At 42.6% G+C, this 24,683-nt stretch overlaps 2 protein-coding genes across 3 annotated transcripts in view; one reads left to right on the top strand and one right to left on the bottom strand.

The window, feature by feature from the left end:
• LOC139558456 (retinoic acid receptor alpha-A-like) overlaps positions 1-5,666 on the top strand; it is a 149,626-nt gene extending 143,960 nt beyond the window's left edge. The window contains exon 8 of the mRNA XM_071373594.1: positions 41-5,666. Coding sequence (XP_071229695.1) covers positions 41-291 — 251 coding nt within the window. The 3' untranslated portion in view covers positions 292-5,666. The remainder of the gene's footprint in view (positions 1-40) is intronic.
• Positions 5,667-5,729: 63 nt separating this feature from the next.
• LOC139558455 (DNA topoisomerase 2-beta-like) overlaps positions 5,730-24,683 on the bottom strand; it is a 46,420-nt gene continuing 27,466 nt past the window's right edge. For both annotated transcript variants that reach the window (XM_071373592.1, XM_071373593.1), the window contains exons 12-35: positions 24,011-24,168; positions 19,078-19,203; positions 18,655-18,765; positions 18,260-18,365; positions 17,907-18,016; positions 17,479-17,571; positions 16,438-16,552; positions 15,995-16,116; positions 14,138-14,286; positions 13,671-13,902; positions 13,141-13,275; positions 12,711-12,911; positions 12,136-12,331; positions 11,820-11,911; positions 11,551-11,706; positions 11,184-11,267; positions 10,709-10,906; positions 10,239-10,404; positions 9,809-9,970; positions 8,307-8,594; positions 8,028-8,117; positions 6,972-7,109; positions 6,724-6,824; positions 5,730-6,608 (exon numbers count right to left, since the gene is read on the bottom strand). In XM_071373592.1, the coding sequence (XP_071229693.1) occupies positions 6,417-6,608; positions 6,724-6,824; positions 6,972-7,109; positions 8,028-8,117; positions 8,307-8,594; positions 9,809-9,970; positions 10,239-10,404; positions 10,709-10,906; positions 11,184-11,267; positions 11,551-11,706; positions 11,820-11,911; positions 12,136-12,331; positions 12,711-12,911; positions 13,141-13,275; positions 13,671-13,902; positions 14,138-14,286; positions 15,995-16,116; positions 16,438-16,552; positions 17,479-17,571; positions 17,907-18,016; positions 18,260-18,365; positions 18,655-18,765; positions 19,078-19,203; positions 24,011-24,168 (3,521 nt within the window). In that variant the 3' untranslated portion in view covers positions 5,730-6,416. The remainder of the gene's footprint in view (positions 6,609-6,723; positions 6,825-6,971; positions 7,110-8,027; positions 8,118-8,306; positions 8,595-9,808; positions 9,971-10,238; positions 10,405-10,708; positions 10,907-11,183; positions 11,268-11,550; positions 11,707-11,819; positions 11,912-12,135; positions 12,332-12,710; positions 12,912-13,140; positions 13,276-13,670; positions 13,903-14,137; positions 14,287-15,994; positions 16,117-16,437; positions 16,553-17,478; positions 17,572-17,906; positions 18,017-18,259; positions 18,366-18,654; positions 18,766-19,077; positions 19,204-24,010; positions 24,169-24,683) is intronic.

Below are 24,683 nucleotides of genomic sequence, written 5' to 3'. Positions count from 1 at the left end.
ATACGTTTGTTTTGCAATATGTCCTTTCCTCTCCCTCCAGGTGCGGAGCGGGTCATTTCGCTGAAGATGGAGATCCCTGGCTCCATGCCTCCTCTGATCCAGGAGATGCTGGAGAACTCAGAGGGCCAAGACGGCCAGAGCAGCACCGAGGGCGAGGACGGCAGCAGCCCCAAGAAGGGAATCCCTAAGGGGGGTAAACCCTGCCCTGTGTCCACTGACCCTGACCCAGATGCTTCAGACAGTGACGGGCCCATAGCGGCCCCCAAGGAGGAGGAGGAAGAGGACCCCTAGGTCCCCGTGGAACTCAGGGGCCTCTCAGACTGACACTCTCTCTCGCTGACATTCCTTTGCAAAAAAAAAAAAAAAATGAAAATAGGTCAACCGCATAGTGGACCTCTCCTTCTCCCCTCTCCTCTCCTCCTCCCCTCAGGCCGTTGGTCCCTTAGCGAACCACCACCACCTTTGCTTGTTCTTATGTTATCCTTTACGTTTGTTTTTTCCTTCTCTCTCTTTAGCGCTTTATTTTCCCTTAAAAAAGGACCAGTGGTTGGTTTGTGTATAATTCTACATTTATTGAGCTCTTATTTTGGCGTTGTGTCTCGGGGACTAGGGTGTGATTGGTTGAGTTGGGTTTGATCTCGCCCGGCCACGCCCACTTACTTGTTGTACACAAAGGTCATAGGTCATCCTCCTCAGGTCTCCTGTATAAATTCATCCCTGCATGATGGACTCGACAAGTTTAATACGTAGTTTTAATCTTTCTTTCTCTCCCTCTCTCTCTCTCTCTCTGTCTCTCTCCCTCTCTCTGTCTCTCTCCCTCTGTCTCTCTCCCTCTCTCTCCCTGTCTCTCCCTCTGTCTCACTCTGTCTCACATTGTTGGAATACATTGTATATACCATTGTATGGTTAGAAATCTGTCTGTTTCTATGATGAATTTTGTGGTGCTTTTTCCATTGTCTTAAATATTATTGTTTGATGCGAAACAGTACATACATGACAAGGTTCAAAGGGGGGCTAAAATGTAAAGTCCTTTACAAAAACAGTTATATAGACTGTTCTTGCATATAGACAGTATGGAAGACTAATACTTTATATTTGTTCCTCTATTTAAAGCTGTTTTTTGTTTTGTCTTTTATAACTCATTATGTTGACGTCTCCATCAGTGTACATTACAGTGATCCCTCGCCACTTCGCGGTTCACTTATCGCGGATTCGCTATTTCGCGGATTTTCATAATGCATTTTTTATTTTTTTTTGGTGCATTGTGCTCTGCATTCTGATTCGCTAAAAACTCACTCCCGCTTCTTGTATCAAAACATGCTACGAATTGTGCTATCATTTTGTCGTCTCGTGCAGTTATGTGTACGTACATAAAACAGCTTGGCAAATTTACATTAAGTTGGCCAGGAAGGAAGGAAGGACTAACGCTTGGTCGCTTAGCAACCATGGTGCGAATGGCCACTGAACTTAAGCGAGTAGCTGAGGAATGGGACCCTTTGATGAGCCGTTCATTACAGTTCTCCAACGTAATCGATGGTGGCATGTCGGTGTACAAGGATCTTTTTGCAAAGAAGAAAAAAGAGCGACAACAGCTGCCTATCACTATGCTCTTCTCCCGAACAAACACACCTGCACCGCGGGCTTCAGAAGAAGAGAACACTGCAGAGCGCAGTCAGGATGCAGCGGCCCAGTCTGAAGAGCAGTGAAACGGCCTACACGTGAGTCACTGTATTTGTATACATGTAATAGTTGCTAATTGTAAAAAAAAAAGAAGTTTTCTATTTCGCGGATTTCACTTATCGCGGGTCATTTTCGGAACGTAACCCCCGCGATAAACGAGGGATTACTGTACATCACCATAAAGCCAGAGTGCTAGAGGTTTCTCTCCCGTGTCAGTGGCTGCATCTCTTCAGCCGCTTCCTCAGACTGTAGAGGCCATAGATATACAATGACTAGATTGAATCTAGATAAACTATTACCAGATTGGATCTGTCTATCACAGATAACAGGCTGTAATGTAATGTACAGGGCTTCTGAGGCTAAAAGGCTTCTGAGATTTTATCATTAAATGACATTCCCAGAGAGAAACCAAGCAGTGTTAACAAGTGAAATCTCTGGATAAAGATAAGGGTTAAGCGACTCTCATTGACAAAGACTTTCCTTAACCCAAGCTTGCACCACTGAGAAATGTAGATGTTTTGTTTTTTAATGAATTTGGTTATACATTTGAAGTTTCCTTGCAATTCTCTTGAACATTCTCCACCATCTGTGCAGTTAAATGCATTCTTATTACAGTGTTAAACTGTAAATTACTTCTCTGATGCAGATTCAATCTAGTAATTGTACATTAATGGCTGTCAGCAACTACAAGCGTCTGCGCAACACAAAATGAACATTGCGTTCTGGGCCAGGATTACAAGGAGTCCTGTAGGTCCAGAATCACTACCTACCCCTTCTTACATACTTGCATACATAAGTGTCTTGTTTTGGAAGGAAACCACGGGGACATTGCAATCGTTAAAATACATATTCATGACCTAACCGCTTGGCCGGGAAGATTGTACACTAGACTCTAGTAGCCACTGCACATTCTTAGTTCTAGTCCTACAGAGTGACTGACCGTTGCCTTGCTCCTCCACAAGTCCTGTGCAAAACTACAGTGATGCAAAGGAGATTCTTTACACATGACCCTTAACCCCTGAGACGTGCAGTAATTATAGATAGACAAGCTCGGGTAGCCTTCATTTGGGTTGCAACATCACAGAATGTTCAGATATAAATATATTATGTAAACATGCGCTTCTCTATCATGTAGAATAGGGAATCATGTCAGCTCTAAAACAAGAATATATTTTCCTGAACGTTGCATCTCCTGAACCCAACCCTGCTTTGTGTTTTGTACGGCAGATCCACTAGACAGCTCTTTTTCTCAGGGATGAGGAACGATGTCCCATATCGGCCGCCGACGCAACAGCCGTTCTGATCTTATAAATATATTCTTAGTAAAGCTGTTTTTCTTTAGAGCCTAAGGGCTAGATTTAGTCCATAGCACTGAAGATCTGCGGTGTACCGCGATTAAAATGTAAAGGCAATGTTCCCACGTTGGCGGAGACTGCATTCACGGTAAACGCTGCATATGTCTGCTCAATCGGAAATTACACTGTTCTTCAGCTCTACGGATTGGATCTAACTCTAAATCACAGATTAGAATTTGGACACTATTTATAAAGTTAATAGCCTAGAATCCACACTGAATATTGCTCAGTTCGTTTCACTGTTGTGAAGTGAAACAGAGTCATATTCAGTGTGGAAGCCAGGCTATAGACAATATCATTTATTCAGATGGTGACCAGTTACTCAACTAGCACAAAGGCAATACTTCTCATAGTACTTATATAAAACTTGAACGTGAATTATATGTAGCCGACATAATGTTAAGGGTGATGGTAATAAACAGTTTTCTTTATCATTCTTAAGGGTAATAATAATTTGGCATAAACTGTTATGGGTGATTATTGAGTCACTCATCTCAGAGGTATAAAGATAGGAAGGGTTTTTATTCTGAATAGAGGCAAACATTTTACCACAAGGGAATAGATGACCACTGTAGTCAGTCAGCTAGAACCAGGGTTGGGGTCAATTCCTGTTGGATTATTTCAGTTTGCTTCCTGAATAGACATGGAATTGACCCCAACCCTGGCTAGAACCTTTCAGAAACATCTCACACATAACCATCTCCTCTCCTCCATATCAACAACACATGTAATACATACATATCTTCAGGGGAAAACAAAACTGTCTCCGTTGTACCATGTTTGAATGTGAATATGCCGTCCAGGCGTTACATAGGAATGATATGCAGTGTTAAAGGAATACTTACTTCATTCATTGCATCTCATTGTATGTATGACAAAAAATCAAATGCTCTCTTTCCCTCTAAGGGAGAGAGGGATGTAGGGGAAAACAATCCTGGTGGCTCATCACAAGAGCAGTGTGGGTGAATGTCAATAGCCTTCCCTACATTCCTCTCCCTTGATGCCACACCTCCTTCTCAAAACGCATTGGAGGAAAGGGGGCAGAACCTCAGACCTTCTCCAATGTGTTGTTGAGGTGACGAATCAAGGAAAGACTTCTGAAATTTACCCTGAGTGTCTTTGAAGTTGGAAAACTTATTTCACAGCTGAAGAATGTCTACATCCATCTCCCTAGTGACTTGAGCGCCACCTACAGGCACCAGGTGACACAGCAGGGAACTCAATCCATTCCACAATGCCGAATTTACATTGGTTTCTGTTGAATGTTGTACCGATGTAACTGTTAATATTTACTACTACTATCTCACTGCAGACTTGTTCATGTATTAGATGGTGTGTGTGTGTGGTGTGCTTTATGTCTCAACTAATGGCAGCTTTAGGCTATCTGACCTCTCAGAGCTTCATCTCATAGCCAGCCCCTCTTGGGTAGCAGCTGCTCACCCCTACATCATTCAGTACCTGAGCATGGGTTCACAATAAGGTTGCAAAATTCCAGAAACCTTCCACAAATTCCTTTTTTTTTGGGAGGGGGGGGATCATGGTCAGAGGATTTTCGTAATCAGGAGGTAATAAGCTAAAGGAATTTCCAACGTGGAATTCTTCAATTTGTGAAAAGTTTCCGGAATTTCGAAACCCTAGTTACCCCGATGTCATCGCTGATCAAACAACAGAGCTGCTTTCCCTTCTTCAGTTGGAATGCCAAGCAGCTGTCACTAAATCAATCAACTGACAGAAATTTGGTTAAGTCAATAACGGAATAAGACACAATACGTGTTCCGGAAGGGGGCAACGTACTGAACACTGCAGATAGAAATACACTGAATAGATCTGGCATGACGATTCCATACTCTACAAGTCAGTGGTGTCTGTTCTATGCAACGTATTTCTATATGAACGTTCCACCGCGGTGCCCTACTGAAGGTGGCCCATTATCCAACTATCCAGTAGAAGCATGACTGTGAACCTCAAAAAAAATTACCTTCGAAAGCAACTTTTTTGTTATGCCTGTTCAAAAAGTGTCAATGTTCAAAAGTTTAAAATTTTACAAATAATGTATATGATTGCCTTTTTCTCCCCATCGGTATCAGAAAACCTCATTGTCATCATATGCAGTGTTGTATAGTTAGCGTTATTATGAAGAGACATGATCAAATTATGGTTGAGTTTTTCTTAACTTTGTCTTACTGGAGGGTGGGCAGGGCAGCAGGGAGTTGTCATGGTGATTATACATTTACCCAGAACCTCCTGCTGGCCTGGTGGGAAGAGAAAGCAGGAAGTCCTCATAAGGAGCTTTACGGTGAGCTTCTATCTTGTTTTCGTTTTCAATATTGTCTGTTTGTATATTAACAATGCTTTATATGTTCATATACTGTTTAACTTTACCATGAAATGCCCTGGCAAAGTAATAAAAATATATTTATTTTAAAATACATAACGTGTGAACGTGTTATAACCCGAATATTTAGATTTACTGTAACCTCGAAGCCTTGAATACTGTGTGTGTGTGTGTGTGTGTGTGTGTGTGTGTGTGTGTGTGTGTGTGTGTGTGTGTGTGTGTGTGTGTGTGTGTGTGTGTGTGTGTGTGTGTGTGTGTGTGTGTGTGTGTGTGTGTGTCGTGTTCCTACAGTTCTGCTCTGCAGGAAATAGAGTGAAGTCAATTAAGAAAATCTTACAGAAAACCCAACAGCCTGAGAATAATTTACATTTCATTGTTTACTTCCAAGTTCATGTTCAAAAACGTACATAGTCTCTTTTTTACTTTTTAAACAGTTAAAATGTGCTGAAGCACCGCGTTCCTAACTTCTAAAAGCTGCTTAGGACAAATACAGAACATTTCCATGGTAATAATAATAATTTAAAAAACAAAATTGTTTTGTATGTATAATAAAAAGTGTAAAACACCTACACAGTAGAAAGCATTAAACATCACCATTAAAATTAAGGGGGGGGAATGTACAAAAGTCTGTGGGACACAGCACAGGGGTATTTCAACCAGTGTGTGTCTGGTCCTGGTTGAATACTTCAAAACTAAATTCTTCCTTCCTACGTTGAAATAATCACATGATATTTAAACATGACTGGATATTTATACAACCACTGCCTACACCTATCCCACCTCTCAGATGATTTCTTCTAGAAAGTGAAGGAAGGATGCATGTTAAAATTACTCAAGCGGTGTGTGTGCAAATGGCTGTTCAAATTGTTTAAAAACCCATCCTTCCTGATTTCATCAAGGTGATCACAGATCATAATTGATTGGATAGGTGACAGCATGGGGTACCAACCAATTACTTTCCCTAGTCCAACCAATGAAGATCTGTGATTACTTCAAGGGATGGAGGAAGCATTGGAACAGAGCCTGTGTGGGAGGGATTCCATGGTCTAGTCGAACATGTCGTACTGATCGTCGTCTGATCCTGACGCTGACTCAGCAAAGTACTTCACTTCCTTCTTGGCACTGCTTCTGCACGGTCGGTCTTGGGATACCGTGCCGGATTGGCTGAAACGGTTGGAGTGTACATCATCATCATCTGACATGGGGGGTGGGGTCACGGCTGCTTTCTTTGACGGTTTCTACACAGGGAGAAGACGAGAAGACTAAGTATCTTGTTGTATGGAAGTCTTCGATTTTTTTGTATCTTCTAATATCCTATATGATTCAATGACACACACAGACACACTCTCTTACTCTGCTGGTAGGGGCTTTGGATGTTTTCCCAGGAGTCTTCTTGGGACTGAAATCATCCTCTTCAGATTCAGACTGCTTCCTCTTCCTCCCTCCGCCTTTACCTACACAGGTAAGGAAAAACACATCCAGGTTACACTCGGTTCACACCCTTTTATAGTCAGTTTACACTTGTCAATCTTTTATATTCATAGAGAAATAGAGGTTAAGCTTACTGACTCTCCACTGGTCATTGTGAGGTAAGCCTGTACCTTTGAGTGGTGTTGCAGGCTTCTTGGAGCCGGTATCTGAGTCGGAGTCCCAAACGGACGTGTCCAACTTCTGTTTTGGTGGCTCTTTGGGTACTGGTGCTTTCCTGGGTTTGGGAGCTGCATCTGAAGGCTTCTTCACTGTTGTGGGTAACAGAGAGTGAGCCAATCAATAATAACAAGGATCTCAGCAAGACACCATGTCTGCGTCTAAAAAGGCACCCTATTCCCTATATAGTACACTTTATTCAGCAGCAGCAACATTATCAGTATCTTTTTAACCCCCCTTGGTAGTGAGATTTGTAAGAGGGATTCCTGGCATATCTGGCATTACTCATCTCATATGTATATACTGTATTCTATACTATTCTAACTGTATCTCTGTCCGTTCCACTCTGACATCGCTCGTCCATATGTATATAGTCTTAATTCATTCCGAATTAGATTTGTGTGTATTGGGTATATGTTGGGTAATTTGTTAGATATTACTGCACTGTCGGAGTTGGAAGCACAAGCATTTTGCTACACCCGCAATAACATCTGCTAATCACGTGCATGTGACCAATAAAATGTGATTTGATTTGAGATTTGCATTAGTGTTCCCTCTAGCGGCAGATGTGGGTGTTACCAAAGTCAGAAATTGTAATGTAATAGCGGTCATACAACATCATACAAATTGGAGGATGTATAGTATCATACGTGTTGGAGGACGTATAGTATTATACGTCTTGCTCTGAGACCAGGCTGCTTGTTGTGTCATAATGTCAAAGGAAAGGAGAATTTTGCCTAGAATGTCATGAGAATTAGGTTAAGGTTAGGAAAAGGTCAGGGGGAAGGTTAACTAAAATGCTAGTTGTCTCCGACGCGACTCGAACACGCAACCTCTCGATCACGGTATACGCCCACCCATCCTCCCTGACAAACATTCCCTATTGTTCTGTCTTAAGTAAGCAGCCCATTATTTCATATGAAATGTAAGAAGTACTTAATGAAGGTACACAAATGTACGTCTGTTTAATGTGGCCAGGCTGTAGATACATATTTGGCTCTGTGTGTTACCTTTCTTAGCTGGGACAGGTTTGTCGAAGGCAGAGCTGCTGGAGTATGAGAAGGCCTTGTCTTCCTCGTCACTGTCCAACTTCAGATCGTCTGGAAGAGAAGAGTAACAGACATTAACCCTCAGATGAACGCAGGGACTAGGAGCTTATGTACAGACAAAGTCCTTTTTCATAGACAAACACACAAGACAGGAAATAAAAACAAGAAATATACATCTAAACTTTTACTAAAGAAAGTACAAGACAAGGCAAACATGCTGAGCTTGCTGTGTGAACTCACCACTGTCATTGCTCTTTTCAGAGGAGCAGGCTGATTTGGAGGAGGAGAATATACTCTCTGGTTCCTTCTTCTTCTTTGCTGGTGAGACGGTGGTGGTGGTCTGTTTGGGCTGTGGGAAGATATCTTCATCATCATTGCTGTGGTCATTGTATCGGTCTTTAGTTTCGGAGGAGGCAGTGAAGTCGTCTTTGCAGGGCCGGGCTGGCAAGGATGCAGCATCATCATCATCCTCTTCCTCTCCTCCATCCTCTTCCTCACTGAAGTCAAATGTGTACTTGGGCTTGGCCGCTGAGGAACAGACAAAGTTCATTATAAATGTGGGTGTGTTTTGAATCACATGTTATAGTTTGATTGATTTGTAATGATTTCTGAAAGGCAGCATGTCCTAATACCCCACTACTAGTGATAAGGAAGAGCTACAGAGTTCAAAGTGTGAGTCAAATCAGTGTTTTGAGAGCTGAGAACCGTAGAATAACCTCTCTGTGGATTGCGTCACGCTGCTGTCAGACTTCAGGCTCATCAAGCCAGGGAGAACCAGACTTTCAGACTTTCAAAGAGCTGATGGAGTTTCAAGTTATAGTCACCCCAGGTGACAGACAGCATAGTGTGTAGAATGACAATGAGGCAAAACTATTATGTTAGAATTAGCAAGGCCAGAGAGTTTTCTGACCACGTGACCTGCAAAGGGAAAGGATCACTGCCGTTACATTGCTTTCTAACCAAGGAGCGTGAATTGAGAAGCGAACTTGGGTAGAGAGGATATCCATCAACACTTGGAGGACAAATGGAATTAAATAAAAAAGCGTCTTTATTGCAAAAAGTAGAACCAAGGCGTTTGGTCTTTCGGGTTTTTACAGAAATAAGAATGAGGCTCTTAAACATTTCAAAATGGCCTCAAGGACCAATCACAAAGAATATGCAATTAAAAACATGATAAGTTGATGATTGGTTAAAACAGTTGGGGAAAAAACAACCAATCGACTACGTGACTGGACCAGGAAAAACTCTAGGCCAAGTTAATCTCTCGTAGAGAGATCTACGTAAACATAACTGGTACAGTACAATCTGTCGTGAAGGAATGGGACGAGCAGCAGTAGTTTCTGTGTCATTACTGGCATCTTTCCAATTTCGGGAGGGGAGGTGACATTCGGCCTGTAACTTGCAAAGTGAGAGAGAGAGCTACTTGTTTCCGCTTCTGTTCCTCGTTCTAGCATCTCTTCAGCTCTTCTCTTAATAGGTATAGACCCAGAACTTAAATCGAGCAGCTGACCAATTACGCAAGACTTTAGTTCTGGGTTAACCGAGATTAGGGCCCAGTTAACTACTGTTAACTGCTGTGATCAGGAAAAATGCCTGTCCCTAGTTCTAACAGGACAGTGAACACGATGAAAATACCCCAAAACAGAGTGAAAAAGGAAGCTACTGTCTGAACTTATCGAACAAAAACCACTCTGTTTTAATGGTGTGTCCTAATGAACACAACCCAGTAGGTAAGTGGTTACCTGAGGCCCGTTGTGACTTGGTGTCTCGGGGGATGACAACAGGTTCACTGTCCTCCAGGTCGCTTTCTGATTTGGACTCGTCCTCCGACCAGGGGTTACGCTTCTTCACCTTCTTACCAGACGATCCTTTTGGTGTGGGGGGTTTCCTGGCTCTGGGAGTACCTGATATAGAGAACATTTATTCATTCAGATTTCAGGTCTTTTATTTAATAGCCATGAAGTGTGATTAAAAGAAATGAGTGCCAAAGTTTCCTCTAGTGGTAGCACTTCTGAGTCCCAACTACGAATTGCCCCAAGAGGCGGGGATACAATCCTTGGGTCCACCACCTACCTGTCTATCCCTCTCATCTGTCTCCCCTTCTCCCCCAATTCATGACTGAAGCCCAAAAAGATGACAGACACATGAAAGGAGAATGGAACATCTGCTGACCTGGCTCCTTCTTCTCCTGTTTGACCCGGGGGGCCTTGGGCTTGGCTGGGGTTGGGGCTGGTGTATTAGAGGAGGAGTTGAGGGAGTTCTCCCCTGTTCCCCCGTCTGACCCCAGCACTCCCATCTCATCATCAAACTCCAGCTTCATCAACAGGTCCGCATCACCCTGAAAGGCCAACACACACACACACACACACACACACACACACACACACACACACACACACACACACACACACACACACACACACACACACACACACACACACATCATGTGTAATGCCTGAAAACACACAGAGACCAATGCAAACAATGCTGAGCTATGACGGAGGTATACAGTTGAACTAAGCTCATACAGCACTGGGTATAAATCATCAACTTCAATGGTTGGAATTGTCTGGAAACATTACAGACTGGACCTTTAATAATGAAGCATAGAGAGGATCCATCTCAAATATTACATGTTTTACCTTCTTCTTCTTGGTCATCTTCTTGGAGGCGTCAGTCTTCATGGCCTGTGTGATGGTGGGTACAACCCTGCGGCCATACGGCGATGGCAACGTTTCCTCCAGGTGGAGTTTCTTCACCTTGGGCTTGCCCACCTTGCCCTTCACCAGCTTGGTACCTTTACCTGCACTCATGTCTGCCTGCTCCTGGGCCTCGATTTTCTGTCACATGCACAGGGAGAGAATACACCTCAGTCACTTTTTGTAAATGGTCGAAGTCACTTGTACTGAGGTGATGGTTTATAGTGAAAGGAGATAAAAGCCAAACATTTACGAATAGATCTGCCGTCAGTAAAGCCTGGAGAAAGAACTCTTGAGATTACCCGACTTCTCCCCAACAAAAGCAGTCTCGCACAAGTAGGTATAAATGACAGTAGTCCCTTCTTAAGCAGTGACTCAGATGAGTGACTCTGCTGCACGTAGTGCTGGTACCACTCACATCCAGTTCTTCAATGAAGACAGCCAGGTCTTCCTTCCACAGATCCTCAGGAGACTTCCTCTGCAGCTCATTCAACTGTCCGTTCTGTTGAACAACTCAGTTGATGAAAGACATGGTGCTAGTAACACAGAGCGTGTGGGTTCATTTCCCTCTGCGATCACATACACATATTAAAAAAGTACTGATATTCACACACTATGCTCCAAGAACAAAACACACACAACTGTTCAAAGAGACACTCAGCCCTTGACTACTTGTGTAATGTTGCTGCAAATGAATAGCCCTTTGGGGACGATAAAGATCTATTGAATAGAATTGCAAGTCTTTGACAGTCAGGTGTCTACACCCTTCCTCTCCGAGTCAGTACCTTGCTGTCTCTCTGTCGGAGCAGCTCGTCCACCTTCTCCTTGGACAGGCACCACAGAGGCATGTTGAGGATGTAGTTGAAGTTTGGTCCCGACAACGACACAGAGTCCACAGAGCCGTCACTGTCATTACCGTCACGATCGTCCTCCTCCAGAGCCTATAGCGAGAGACCAAGAACATGTCCAATCAGAATACAGGGTGTTGAAGCGTCAAGCGGTCTCAGCCAGTCACAGGGCTGAATGGTGGACAGTGGCAGGATGCTAACAGTACCTTTTCCTGTGCTTTGGTCCATGCTGCCACGGGGTCCGACTCAAAGCCGTTCTGCACCATCATCCTGATCAGATCCCTCTTAGACTTGTTCTCTATAGACAAACAACATTAATATAGCAGTACTCTAGTACCAAATTGCCAATTGAAATAAATATTGAGGGAGAGACAGAGACAGAGGGAGAGGCAGAGACAGAGGCAGAGAGAGAGGGTGAGACAGAGGGAGACAGAGGGAGAGACAGAGGGAGAGACAGAGGGAGAGTCAGAGGGAGAGGCAGAGGGAGAGGCAGAGGGAGAGCGATGCAGGTAAAATTCTCACCGATTGTGATCTTTCCTTCGATCTTCTCCAGTACAAATCGTGCCTGATTGGACAGTTTGGAAGCCTCCGCCCCCAGGCTCCCCACTAGCCAATCCTTCCTCAGCTTGTAGTAGTGCAACCGCAGCTCAAAGAACTCCTTGAGAATGTCCTGGACCGAGTCATACCTCTTCAGACAGCCCATGTGGTCAAACAACACCTGAGGGGAGAACAACTACTTTAGATAGTTCTCCTTTCCAAAACAGGTTGAAAACCATGAAACACCTCAAAATGGTTTTCCCTTTTTAGATCATAGACTCATTCCAAAGAATCCCGTCATCCGGACAGATGTGATTCCTATAATAGGAGAGCACTTCATCCAAAGAGGTGTGTATAATGAATAAACAGTGGCAGTCAATACAGCTATAAGTTCAACTCAAATACAGGGTCATATTCATTAGGGTAAACCGATTTGCTACGGATAATGAAACCCAGGCGTTTATTATTGAAGAAGCTCAGGTAGTTTCTCCCTGTTTCAGTCCGTTTTCTTCTGTTTGGTGCCAAGTGAATAGGACCCAGATTTGAGGAGGGGTACTAACCATGGAGTTGCAGGTGAGGCTGGACTGTAGCTTGAAGACTTTGTGTAGTCCAGCAGCCTCGGCCTGGGCCAGCTTCTCCTCTGACATGCGGACCACAAACTTGACGGTTTGGTCCGTGTGGTACTCCTTATAGTCATTAATCAGAGCTGGAGTCTTCTCTGTCCCCTGGAGCATGGGCTCTAGTACCGACTCTTTGTAGGCCTGGAGGGAGAGAGGAGGGGAGAGAGAGAGGAGTGAGAGAGGAGGGGGGAGGAGAGAGAAAGAAGGGCAGGAGGAGAGAGAGAACAGAGTCCATTACAAGAACTAACAAACACAACATCGCAGCATAGAAACAAAGGTTCAACATCTCCTTCATTCATTCCGTCAAAGCAGCTAGATGACCAGAAGTGCTGGACAGGTGTGATATATCCTGTCCTTAGCAATAGTGTACCTGTGTCCAGGTGCGAACGGGCAGCTCAGTGATCTCAATGGTGTTCTTGTCCAGGACAGAGATCTCTCCACTGACCATGTACTGGTTCTGACCCAACTCATGGATCACGCCTTTAAAGTTCTTATAGCTGGGCAGCTGGGAAAGGAGAGACATAGGAATATTCAGTCATTATGATAAATGACTTACTCATAACATGATTAACACAAATCTTGATTATCGTTCCCAGCGGTGGACCTGCTGAAGTTCTGGATAACCAACAGCAGACACAGAAAGTTGGTGGTTTATCCAGTTCTATCAACAACAAAAAATTAAAATCCCAAATGACAATTGATTTAGCTCAAGGTTTTAATGTATAATAGTATCAATCTACAAAAATATTAATCGGAGTTGATATGCTTTAAGCAATAAAATCCTAAAACCAAATGGACAATAGCGCTGCTTGTGTGTCCACAACAAATTTCCCCGCCTGGGACAATAAAGTTGATCTTATCTTATGTAATGAAATACGTTTGAAAGTTGTAAATGTTCACCATGGGCAGAGGGTCCTGCATGTTGAGCATGCGGTACAGGTTGTTGACTATCTCTCTGTGGTCGTAGTTGGGGATCTTGCAGGCCCAGCCCGTCCCGATGCCCTCGGCCCCGTTCACCAGCACCAGAGGGAGGATGGGGATGTACCACTCTGGCTCCACCTTCTGGTTGTCATCGAACAGGAACTTCAGCAGGCTGGAGTCCATCGCTGGGAACAACATCTTGGCCAGGGGACTGAGGAAGTGACATTACTTCATAATAAATACATTTTTAAAGCATTTTGAGTTTTAATGTGTTTCATGAAAGGTGATGTATAAACAAAGTTTACATGAAATGTATCATTAACCTTTTTTTAAATCAAGCAGGTATGACTGCACTTCAGGATGGCACAATGGCCCATACAAATCATTCAACAAGTAGACCAATCAAATAGCTAGCACAAATCTGTTTTGACCCTCGGAGGCATTACCTGAGCATGGTGAAGATGTAACGGGGGCTGGCAGCATCCTTGCCCCCGTTTATGCGGGTACCAAACTGACCCAGCGGCTGCAGGATGTTGACGTTGTTGCTGCCCACAAAGTTCTGGGCCAAGTTCACAATCGTCATCAACAGGGATTGCTGATCACACACATACAGAGGAACACATGTCAAAACAGTGTTGTTGTGGGAAACACAAAGTCTCTTCAGACAGTATTGATTTAAAGTGGAAGATAGCTCTCTAAGTATATTTCATCAGTGGTGTAAAGTACTTAAGTAAATATACTTTAAAGTACTACTTATGTAGTTTTTTGGGGTATCTGTACTTTACTTTAATATTAATATATTTTGACAACTTTTACTTCACTACATTCCTAAAGAACATCATTTACTTTTTACACCATACATTTTCCCTGACATCTAAAAGTACTCGTTACATTTAGAATTTTTAGCAGGAGATGAAAAGGGTCCATTTTCACACAATTATCAAGAGAAAATCCCTCATCAACCCTACTGCCTCCAATGATTAATGTCTGAGTGTTGGAGCGTGCCCAAGGCTTTCCGTAAATAAATAAAAAACAAGAAAATGGTGCCATCTGGTTTGCTTAATATAAGGAATTTGAAATGATTTGTACTTTAAATAATTTACTTTAGATACTTAAGTATATTTTAGCAATTACATTTACTTTTGATACTTAAGTATATTTCAAACCAAATACTTTTAGATTTTTACTCAAGTAGTATTTTACTGGGTCACTCACTTTTACTTGAGTCATTTTCTATTAAGGTATCTTTACTTTTACTCAAGTATGACAATTGGGTACTTTTCCACCACTTTATTTCATATAGATCAGTAAGTATATTTCATATAGATCAGTAAGTATATTTCATATAGCTCAGTAAGTATATTTCATATAGCTCAGTAAGTATATTTCATATAGCTCAGTAAATATATTTCATATAGCTCAGTAAGTATATTTCCTAAGTCGCTCTGGATAAGAGCGTCTGCTAAATGACTTAAATGTAATGTAAATGTATATTTCATATATCTCAGTAAGTATATTTCATATATCTCAGTAAGTATATTTCCTATAGCTCAGTAAGTATATTTCATACATCTCAGTAAGTATATTTCATACATCTCAGTAAGTATATTTCATACATCTCAGTAAGTATATTTCATACATCTCAGTAAGTATATTTCATATATCTCAGTAAGTATATTTCCTATAGCTCAGTAAGTATATTTCATACATCTCAGTAAGTATATTTCATACATCTCAGTAAGTATATTTCCTATATCTCAGTAAGTATATTTCCTATATCTCAGTAAGTATATTTCCTATATCTCAGTAAGTATATTTCCTATATCTCAGTAAGTATATTTCATATATCTCAGTAAGTATATTTCATATATCTCAGTAAGTTTATTTCATATATCTCAGTAAGTTTATTTCATATATCTCAGTAAGTATATTTCATATATCTCAGTAAGTATATTTCCTATAGCTCAGTAAGTATATTTCCTATAGATCAGTAAGTATATTTCATATATCTCAGTAAGTATATTTCCTATAGCTCAGTAAGTATATTTCATATATCTCAGTAAGTATATTTCATATAGCTCAGTAAGTATATTTCATATAGCTCAGTAAGTATATTTCATATAGCTCAGTAAGTATATTTCATATAGCTCAGTAAGTATATTTCCTATAGCTCAGTAAGTATATTTCATATATCTCAGTAAGTATATTTCATATATCTCAGTAAGTATATTTCCTATAGCTCAGTAAGTATATTTCCTATAGCTCAGTAAGTATATTTCATATATCTCAGTAAGTTTACGGACCTCTCCGTGATGGTAGGCAGACATCTCTGCTACTGAACCAGCCAGCTGAGCCACCTTCACCTCCCTCTTATCATTCCTCTTCATACAGGTGAACAGCACTTTCCTCTGGCCTGGCTTCAGACCTGCACACATGACATCATCAAAAGGGCACCACACCACACATCTCTTCAAAGGGGATCACAAGTGGACCGCATGAGGAATAGGTGTTGCAACAAACAGCTAATGGGGATTCAAATAAACAAATGATACACGTCATCAATAGGGGACCACATCACACACAAACAATGTACCAAGAGGACAGTGAAGAACTCTGTTAAAAACAAGTTTCCAGGCTTCTCAGTTCCCTTATTAAACTTCAAAGCCATTTGACAACAAACACAACAACAAAAGCTACTAAGACAGAGTGTCCAGGGAGATAGTCTAGTGGATCGATGCATACGCACCGTCCACTAAGGATGGGATGGATCTCTCGTTGTCGGAGTTGGAGAAGAGGATGAGTTCTTTGTTGATGAAGTCGTTGTAGGAGAGGTGTTTCGCCTGCGTGCCGTACAGGTATTGCTGCATGGGGACAATAAAAGGATGAAATGTAAAGTGACTTGAATTAGGGCTATGATGTTGTTATGGTCTTATCAGTGCCACAAGGGAGAGCGGTGTCTACTTTGCATCAGCGACCGACAGCAAACAGAGTCATTTACAAAACTGTGTTCCGTGCAGGTATTGCTGTAGGATGAGACAGAAATAAACAGAATTGAAGCAGCGCTCTGATGATGTCACCGGTGTTAGACCTGGCTCTGATGGGATTCACATGGGGAAAGCAGCTGCTACTTTACATCAGTGATAGACAGTAGAGAATTTTCAGGAAATATTTCCATTTCAATGCTTAGGATATCTGGGTAACACAGACTGTACACAAATCCTCAGAGGCTTGTGAATCTGAGCCAGCTAAAGACTCTAAACAAGCTGCGATACATCATGGTCCAAGTAACTCCCATGGTGGAGAGATCCCTGTATAAAAACACAAACATCTAAACAGTCTACATCCTCTTCCTTTAATCAAACTCCAATATCAAAATGTCTCTCACTGGGTGCATCTCAATAGTCTGTTGCTTCCTCTCCTTGTCTCCTTTCCTTTATCTGCACTGATGTGAATGATCTGGACAGTCTCTCACAGTGCAAATGGAACCTAGACGTTTCAGTGAAGCACACTTGTGTGATGAGTAACCGCTGCAGAGACCTGAAGATTTACGCAATAGGAGGTATGCAAAACTTGATATACTGGCTGTATTTCTGCCTACTTGAATGGTGAATATCTCAGATACACGTGAAAACATGAAATGACACCGGGAATTGATAGAACATCACTCAGAGATGCACAAATACAATATAACACAGAAAAGTGGATAAATCTTTTGTTTATTAAGCTAAGCGGACTAACAGTCTTCTCGGATTTGAACCCAGTCGGTCACACAGTCAGTCCCACTCACCTCTGGCAGGCCGTGCATCCTCCTCTGTCTCCTGTCCTCCATGAAGTTAGTGAGCCACTCCTTCCTGTCGTCAGTCTTCTTCTTACTGAACGCCTAGAGACAGACAGCAATAGATAGATCAGTTAGTGTCAGTCAAACGAAATCACTGTCAGTCCTCTCTCCATTTGGCAAGGATCTCTCAAGCAGAGCACTGACAAATCACAAAGTCAAAACAACATCTCAGGTGTGAGTTGATAGAAGGTTTGAAGAAAGCACTAAGTGTGTGCACAGCAATCCTAGCTTGAGGAATATATTTTCTAAAATGTTTTAGCCATTTCAGAATTGATTTTCTAACTTTTCTAGACATTTGTTCTGTACATTTACAGAAAGCGTGTTCAGAAGACCATGCCAGAGAAAAGGAGAGAGAGTGGTATCCATGTTAAACCCACCAGTGTGATGGCAGCATCGTCCTCTGTCCCGGCGTATCTAAACATGATCCGGTGTTTCTCCATGTCTGCAAAGTACTCCTTGGCCTCCTTGCTTGTGCTGGTACCCAAACCTGGAACACAAGCAATCAAACACTCAAACCCTTTTCACAGTACCGTGGCAACCCAAACTGTGCTGGCTGGCTCAGATATGTTTTCCCCACATTGTCCTTTCCAGCATGCTCCAGCAAATATGGTGGATGTATATTCAGGCCAGTACAGTAGAGCTTGGCTCGATTTGCCTCAGTAGTGTGAAACAGAATAGCTTCTAACAATAATGGTTAGTTTGGAGGAATATCCACATAGGATGAACAAACCTTTGTAGTACTTTATATGCCAGGTTTTAAAGTTGACTGTCTGTTTCTTCCATTCGTCAAACTCTGGAATGCTGTAGAAAGCATTCTCCTGTTTATTCTTGTTCACCTGCAGGAAAGAGTTAAAAGCAGCATTACAACCACGTTGTTTGTGTTTTATAACAGTTGAAAGTTAGTTGCCATAAGCTGAAATCAGAGGTCACGACTGTGTCATGTAGTCCTTGTCCTATGAGGGAGGTTTCAGCCGCTGTAGATTTGCAAACACTGAAGAGTTCAAGCCAAGGGGAAGTGGTAGGGAGAAAATTGGGTCTGGCTGTACCAATGTATGAGTCTTACTTTGACTATATAGAATGCGTGTAATAGCCCAGAACCCCTGCTATTACCTGTGTGAGTCTTACCTTAACGATGGGCGTGATGAACTCCTCCAGGAAGGTGTGTTTGAGCAGGGATGGCCAGTTGTGATGGAAGAAGTTGATGAGCAAACCCTTGATATGGGAGCCATCCTGATCCTGTCAGCAGATCATCAACACAAACACACACTATTAGTATGGATTGTTATGACCCAAGGGTGCATCCAAAAGGATAGCCTATTCCATATGTAGTGCACTACTTTTGGTGCATTACACCATACTATATAGGGAATATCATGCCATTTCAGAGTAACCTTAGAGTGTAACTTCAACAAAACAAGGCTTTGAACATGCATACTGTATGAAAGATGCTTTACGCTCATTGTTGTTACAATTATTGATGATGAAAATCCCAAGACATCAGTCAATTGTAGACGTCAGTCGTTGGTGGGATTGATTAAGTGTTAGAACCTGATCGGTCATGATCATGATCTTGCCGTAGCGTAGGGATCTCAGAGACTCTGGGTCGTCGTAGCTCTTCTTGTACTGCAGACCCACGATCTTGATGATGTTGTTGATCTCTGCGTTCTCCATGATCTGGTGGGAAAGAGAAAAATGGATTGTGTCAGTGTTTCCCCTAACATAATATAGGCAGGGTGGGCCACCCTAGCTCTGGTGGAGTTTGGCCTCAGTTGATCTCAATTTCCTTTTCAGTTGACCTCAATTTCCTTTTCAGTTGATCTCAATTTCCTTTTCAGTTGATCTCAATTTCCTTTTCAGTTGATCTCAATTTCCTTTTCAGTTGACCTCAATTTCCTTTTCAGTTGACCTCAATTTCCTTTTCAGTTGACCTCAATTTCCTTTTCAGTTGACCTCAATTTCCTTTTCAGTTGACCTCAATTTCCTTTTCAGTTGATCTCAATTTCCTTTTCAGTTGATCTCAATTTCCTTTTCAGTTGATCTCAATTTCCTTTTCAGTTGATCTGAATGGTTATTGTCCCACATTTGGTAAATAATTGATGTAAATCCCTTCAGTAAGTATCTCTTTACAAGATAATTTATTATTGCAGTGTACGTCTGATAGCTACTTGAATCATTTAGATTGTAATCACCCATACACTCTCCCAGACAACTTTTTTTATTTCTTTTTTTATTTCACCTTTATTTAACCAGGTAGGCTAGTTGAGAACAAGTTCTCATTTGCAACTGCGACCTGGCCCAGATAAAGCATAGCAATTTGACACATACAACAACACAGAGTTACACATGGAATAAACAAAACATATAGTCAATAATACATTAGAAAAATAAGTCTATATACAATGTGAGCAAATGAGGTGAGATGAGGTAAAGGCAGGTAAAGGCAAAAAAAGGCCATGGTGGCGAGGTAAATACAATATAGCAAGTAAAACACTGGAATGGTAGATTTGCAGTGGAAGAATGTGCAAAGTAGAAATAATGGGGTGCAAAGGAGCAAAATAAATAAATAAATACAGTAGGGGAAGCGGTAGTTGTTTGGGCTAAATTATAAATGGGCTATGTACAGGTGCAGTAATCTGTGAGCTGCTCTGACAGCTGGTGCTTAAAGCTAGTGAGGGAGATAAGTGTTTCCAGCTTCAGAGATTTTTGCAGTTCGTTCCAGTCATTGGCAGCAGAGAACTGGAAGGAAAGACGACCAAAGGAGGAATTGGCTTTGGGGGTGACCAGTGAGATATACCTGCTGGAGCGCGTGCTACGAGTGGGTGCTGCTATGGTGACCAGTGAGCTGAGATAAGGCGGGGCTTTACCTAGCAGAGACTTGTAGATAACCTGTAGCCAGTGGGTTTGGCGACGAGTATGAAGCGAGGGCCAACCAACGAGAGCGTACAGGTTGCAATGGTGGGTAGTGTATGGGGCTTTGGTGACAAAACGGATGGCGCTGTGATAGACTGCATCCAGTTTGTTGAGTAGGGTGTTGGAGGCTATTTTATAGATGACATCACCGAAGTCGAGGATCGGTAGGATGGTCAGTTTTACGAGGGTATGTTTGGCAGCATGAGTGAAGGATGCTTTGTTGCGATATAGGAAGCCGATTCTAGATTTAATTTTGGATTGGAGATGCTTAATGTGAGTCTGGAAGGAGAGTTTACAGTCTAACCAGACACCTAGGTATTTGTAGTTGTCCACATATTCTAAGTCAGAGCAGGTGCAGGCAGTGATCGATTGAATAGCATGCATTTAGTTTTACTTGCGTTTAAGAGCAGTTGGAGGCCACGGAAGGAGAGTTGTATGGCATTGAAGCTCGTCTGGTGGTTAGTTAACACAGTGTCCAAAGAGGGGCCAGAAGTATACAGAATGGTGTCGTCTGCGTAGAGGTGTATCAGAGAATCACCAGCAGCAAGAGCAACATCATTGATGTATACAGAGAAGAGAGTCGGCCCGAGGATTGAACCCTGTGGCACCCCCATAGAGACTGCCAGAGGTCCAGACAACAGGCCCTCCGATTTGACACACTGAACTCTATCAGAGAAGTAGTTGGTAAACCAGGCGAGGCAATCATTTGAGAAACCAAGGCTGTCGAGTCTGCCAATAAGAATGTGGTGATTGACAGAGTCGAAAGCCTTGGCCAGGTCGATGAATACGGCTGCACAGTAATGTCTCTTATCGATGGCGGTTATGATGTCGTTTAGGACCTTGAGCGTGGCTGAGGTGCACCAATGACCAGCTCTGAAACCAGATTGCATAGCGGAGAAGGTACGATGGGATTCGAAATGGTTGGTGATCTGTTTGTTAACTTGGCTTTCGAAGACCTTAGAAAGACAGGGTAGGATAGATATAGGTCTGTAGCAGTTTGGGTCTAGAGTTTCACCCCCTTTGAAGAGGGGGATGACCGCGGCAGCTGTCCAATCTTTGGGAATCTCAGATGATACGAAAGAGAGGTTGAACAGGCTAGTAATAGGGGTTGCAACAATTTCGGCAGATAATTTTAGAAAGAGAGGGTCCAGATTGTCTAGCCCGGCTGATTTGTAGGGGTCCAGATTTTGCAGCTCTTTCAGAACATCAGCTATCTGGATTTGGGTGAAGGATAAATGGTGGGGGCTTTGGCGGGTTGCTGTGGAGGGTGCCGGGCAGTTGACCGGGGTAGGGGTAGCCAGGTGGAAAGCATAGCCAGCCATAGAGAAATGCTTATTGAAATTCTCAATTATAGTGGATTTATCGGTGGTGACAGTGTTTCCTAGCCTCAGAGCAGTGGGCAACTGGGAGGAGGTGCTCTTATTCTCCATGGACTTTACAGTGTCCCAGAACTTTTTTGAGTTAGTACTACAGGATGCAAATTTCTGTTTGAAAAAGCTAACCTTAGCTTTCCTAACTGCCTGTGTATATTGGTTCCTAACTTCCCTGAAAAGTTGCATATCACGGGGGCTATTCGATGCTAATGCAGAACGCCACAGGATGTTTTTGTGCTGGTCAAGGGCAGACAGGTCTGGAGTGAACCAAGGACTACATCTATTCCTAGTTCTAAATTTTTTGAAATGGGGCATGCTTATTTAAGATGGTGAGGAAGGCACTTTTAAAGAATAGCCAGGCATCATCTACTGACGGGATGAGGTCAATGTCATTCCAGGATACCCCGGCCAGGTCGATTAGAAAGGCCTGCTCGCAGAAGTGTTTTAGGGAGCGTTTGACAGTGATGAGGGGTGGTCGTTTGGTCGCAGACCCATTACGGATGCAGGCAATGAGGCAGTGATCGCTGAGATCTTGATTGAAAACAGCAGAGGTGTATTTGGAGGGCGAGTTAGTTAGGATGACATCTATGAGGGTGCAGGTGTTTACGGATTTGGAGTTGTACCTGGTAGGTTCATTGATAATTTGTGTTAGATTGAGGGCATCAAGCTTAGATTGTAGGATGGCCGGGGTGTTAAGCATGTCCCACTTTAGGTCACCTAGTAAATCAAATCAAATTTTATTTGTCACATACACATGGTTAGCAGATGTTAATGCGAGTGTAGCGAAATGCTTGTGCTTCTAGTTCCGACAATGCAGTAATAACCAACAAGTAATCTAACCTAACAATTCCACAACTACTACCTTACTACCTTATACACACAAGTGTAAAGGGATAAAGAATATGTACATAAAGATATATGAATGAGTGATGGTACAGAACGGCATAGGCAAGATGCAGTAGATGGTATAGAGTACAGTATATACATATGAGATGAGTAATGTAGGGTATGTAAACAAAGTGGCATAGTTTAAAGTGGCTAGTGATACATGTATTACATAAAGATGGCAAGATGCAGTAGATGATATAGAGTACAGTATATACATATACATATGAGATGAGTAATGTAGGGTATGTAAACATTATATTAAGTGGCATTGTTTAAAGTGGCTAGTGATACATTTTTACATAATTTCCATCAATTCCCATTATTAAAGTGGCTGGAGTTGAGTCAGTATGTTGGCAGCGGCCACTAAATGTTAGTGTTGGCTGTTTAATAGCACGAGCTCAGAAGATAGATGGGGGGCAATCAATTCATATATGGTATCGAGGGCACAGCTGGGGGCAGAGGGAGGTCTATAGCAGGCGGCAACAGTGAGAGACTTGTTTCTGGAAAGGTGAATTTTTAGAAGTAGAAGCTCGAATTGTTTGGGTACAGACTTGGATAGTAATACAGAACTCTGCAGGCTATCTTTGTAGTAGATTGCAACACCGCCCCCTTTGACAGTTCTATCTTGGCGGAAAATGTTATAGTTAGCGATGGAGATCTCAGGGTTTTTGGTGGTTTTCCTGAGCCAGGATTCAGACACGGCTAGGACATCCGGGTTGGCAGAGTGTGCTAAAGCAGTGAATAAAACAAACTCAGGGAGAAGGCTTCTAATGTTAACATGGATGAAACCAAGGCTTTTACGGTTACAGAAGTCAACAAATAAGAGCACCTGGGAAGTGGGAGTGGGGCTAGGCACTGCAGGACCTGGATTAACCTCTACATCACCAGAGGAACAGAGGAGAAGTAGGATAAGGGTACGGCTAAATGCTATACGAACTGTCCGTTTGGCACGTTCGGAACAGAGATTAAAAGGAGCAGTTTTCTGGGCTCGATAGCATAGATTCAAGGCATAGTGTACAGACTAAGGTAAGGTAGGATGTGAGTACATTGGAGGTAAACCTAGGCATTGAGTAATGATGAGAGAGATATAGTCTCTAGAGACGTTTAAACCAGGTGATGTCATCGCATATGTAGGAGGTGGAACAACATGGTTGGTTAAGGCATATTGAGCAGGGCTAAAGGCTCTGCAGTGAAATAAGACAGTAATCACTAACCAGGACAATAATGGACGAGGCATATTGATATTAGAGAGAGGCATGCGTAGCCAAGTGAACATATGGGCTCAACCTAACGGCTCTCTAGACACTCACCTGTTTGTGTGTGGCCTCTCGTACATTCAGGATCTTTCCTCTTAGTGGGAAGACACCATAGCGATCTCGCCCGATGACGCCGAGCCCGGAGACGGCCAGGGACTTGGCTGAGTCTCCCTCAGTCAGGATCAGAGTGCATTCAGACGAGTGTTTACCACCTGGGGGTGAAGACAGAGGTAAAACGTGCAGTTGAGTGAGTGTTTAAACAGTGTTTTTTTTATTATATATTTTTGGGGGAATATCCAAAACATACAATATACTTGCAGTGAAGCCGCTCAACAACTACACCAGTCATCCAACAGACTCCCATTCAGAGCGACACACAGAAGCATCCAGGGTCCACGCCCTGCTCAAGGGCACGTCAACAGATCTTCCCACAAGGCCAAAAAAGACAGGGACGCAAACCCTCCAAGATCCCCCCACAGTTCCACATAGCTGTCCCTCCACCATCCGAGACCCCTCCCACAGCCACCCTGGCCCCCAAGAAAAAGTCAATAATAAAAAAGAAAATGAATTCCATTCCCCACCCCCAAGAACCCCCCCAATGCACCAACAACCAATAAAATTAACTCATGAGAAAAAAGAAAAAGACAAAAGAAAACAACAACGCAAATAAAACAACTAAAGACATCAAGGACAACTAAAACCATAACAGCAAGGTCAACTGTATATG

This window comes from Salvelinus alpinus, chromosome 29 (genome assembly GCF_045679555.1).
Source record: "Salvelinus alpinus chromosome 29, SLU_Salpinus.1, whole genome shotgun sequence".
In the NCBI taxonomy this organism is placed as follows: domain Eukaryota; kingdom Metazoa; phylum Chordata; class Actinopteri; order Salmoniformes; family Salmonidae; genus Salvelinus; species Salvelinus alpinus.
Note: the sequence above shows the minus strand (reverse complement) of the source record. Positions and strands in the feature narration are given on the sequence as shown.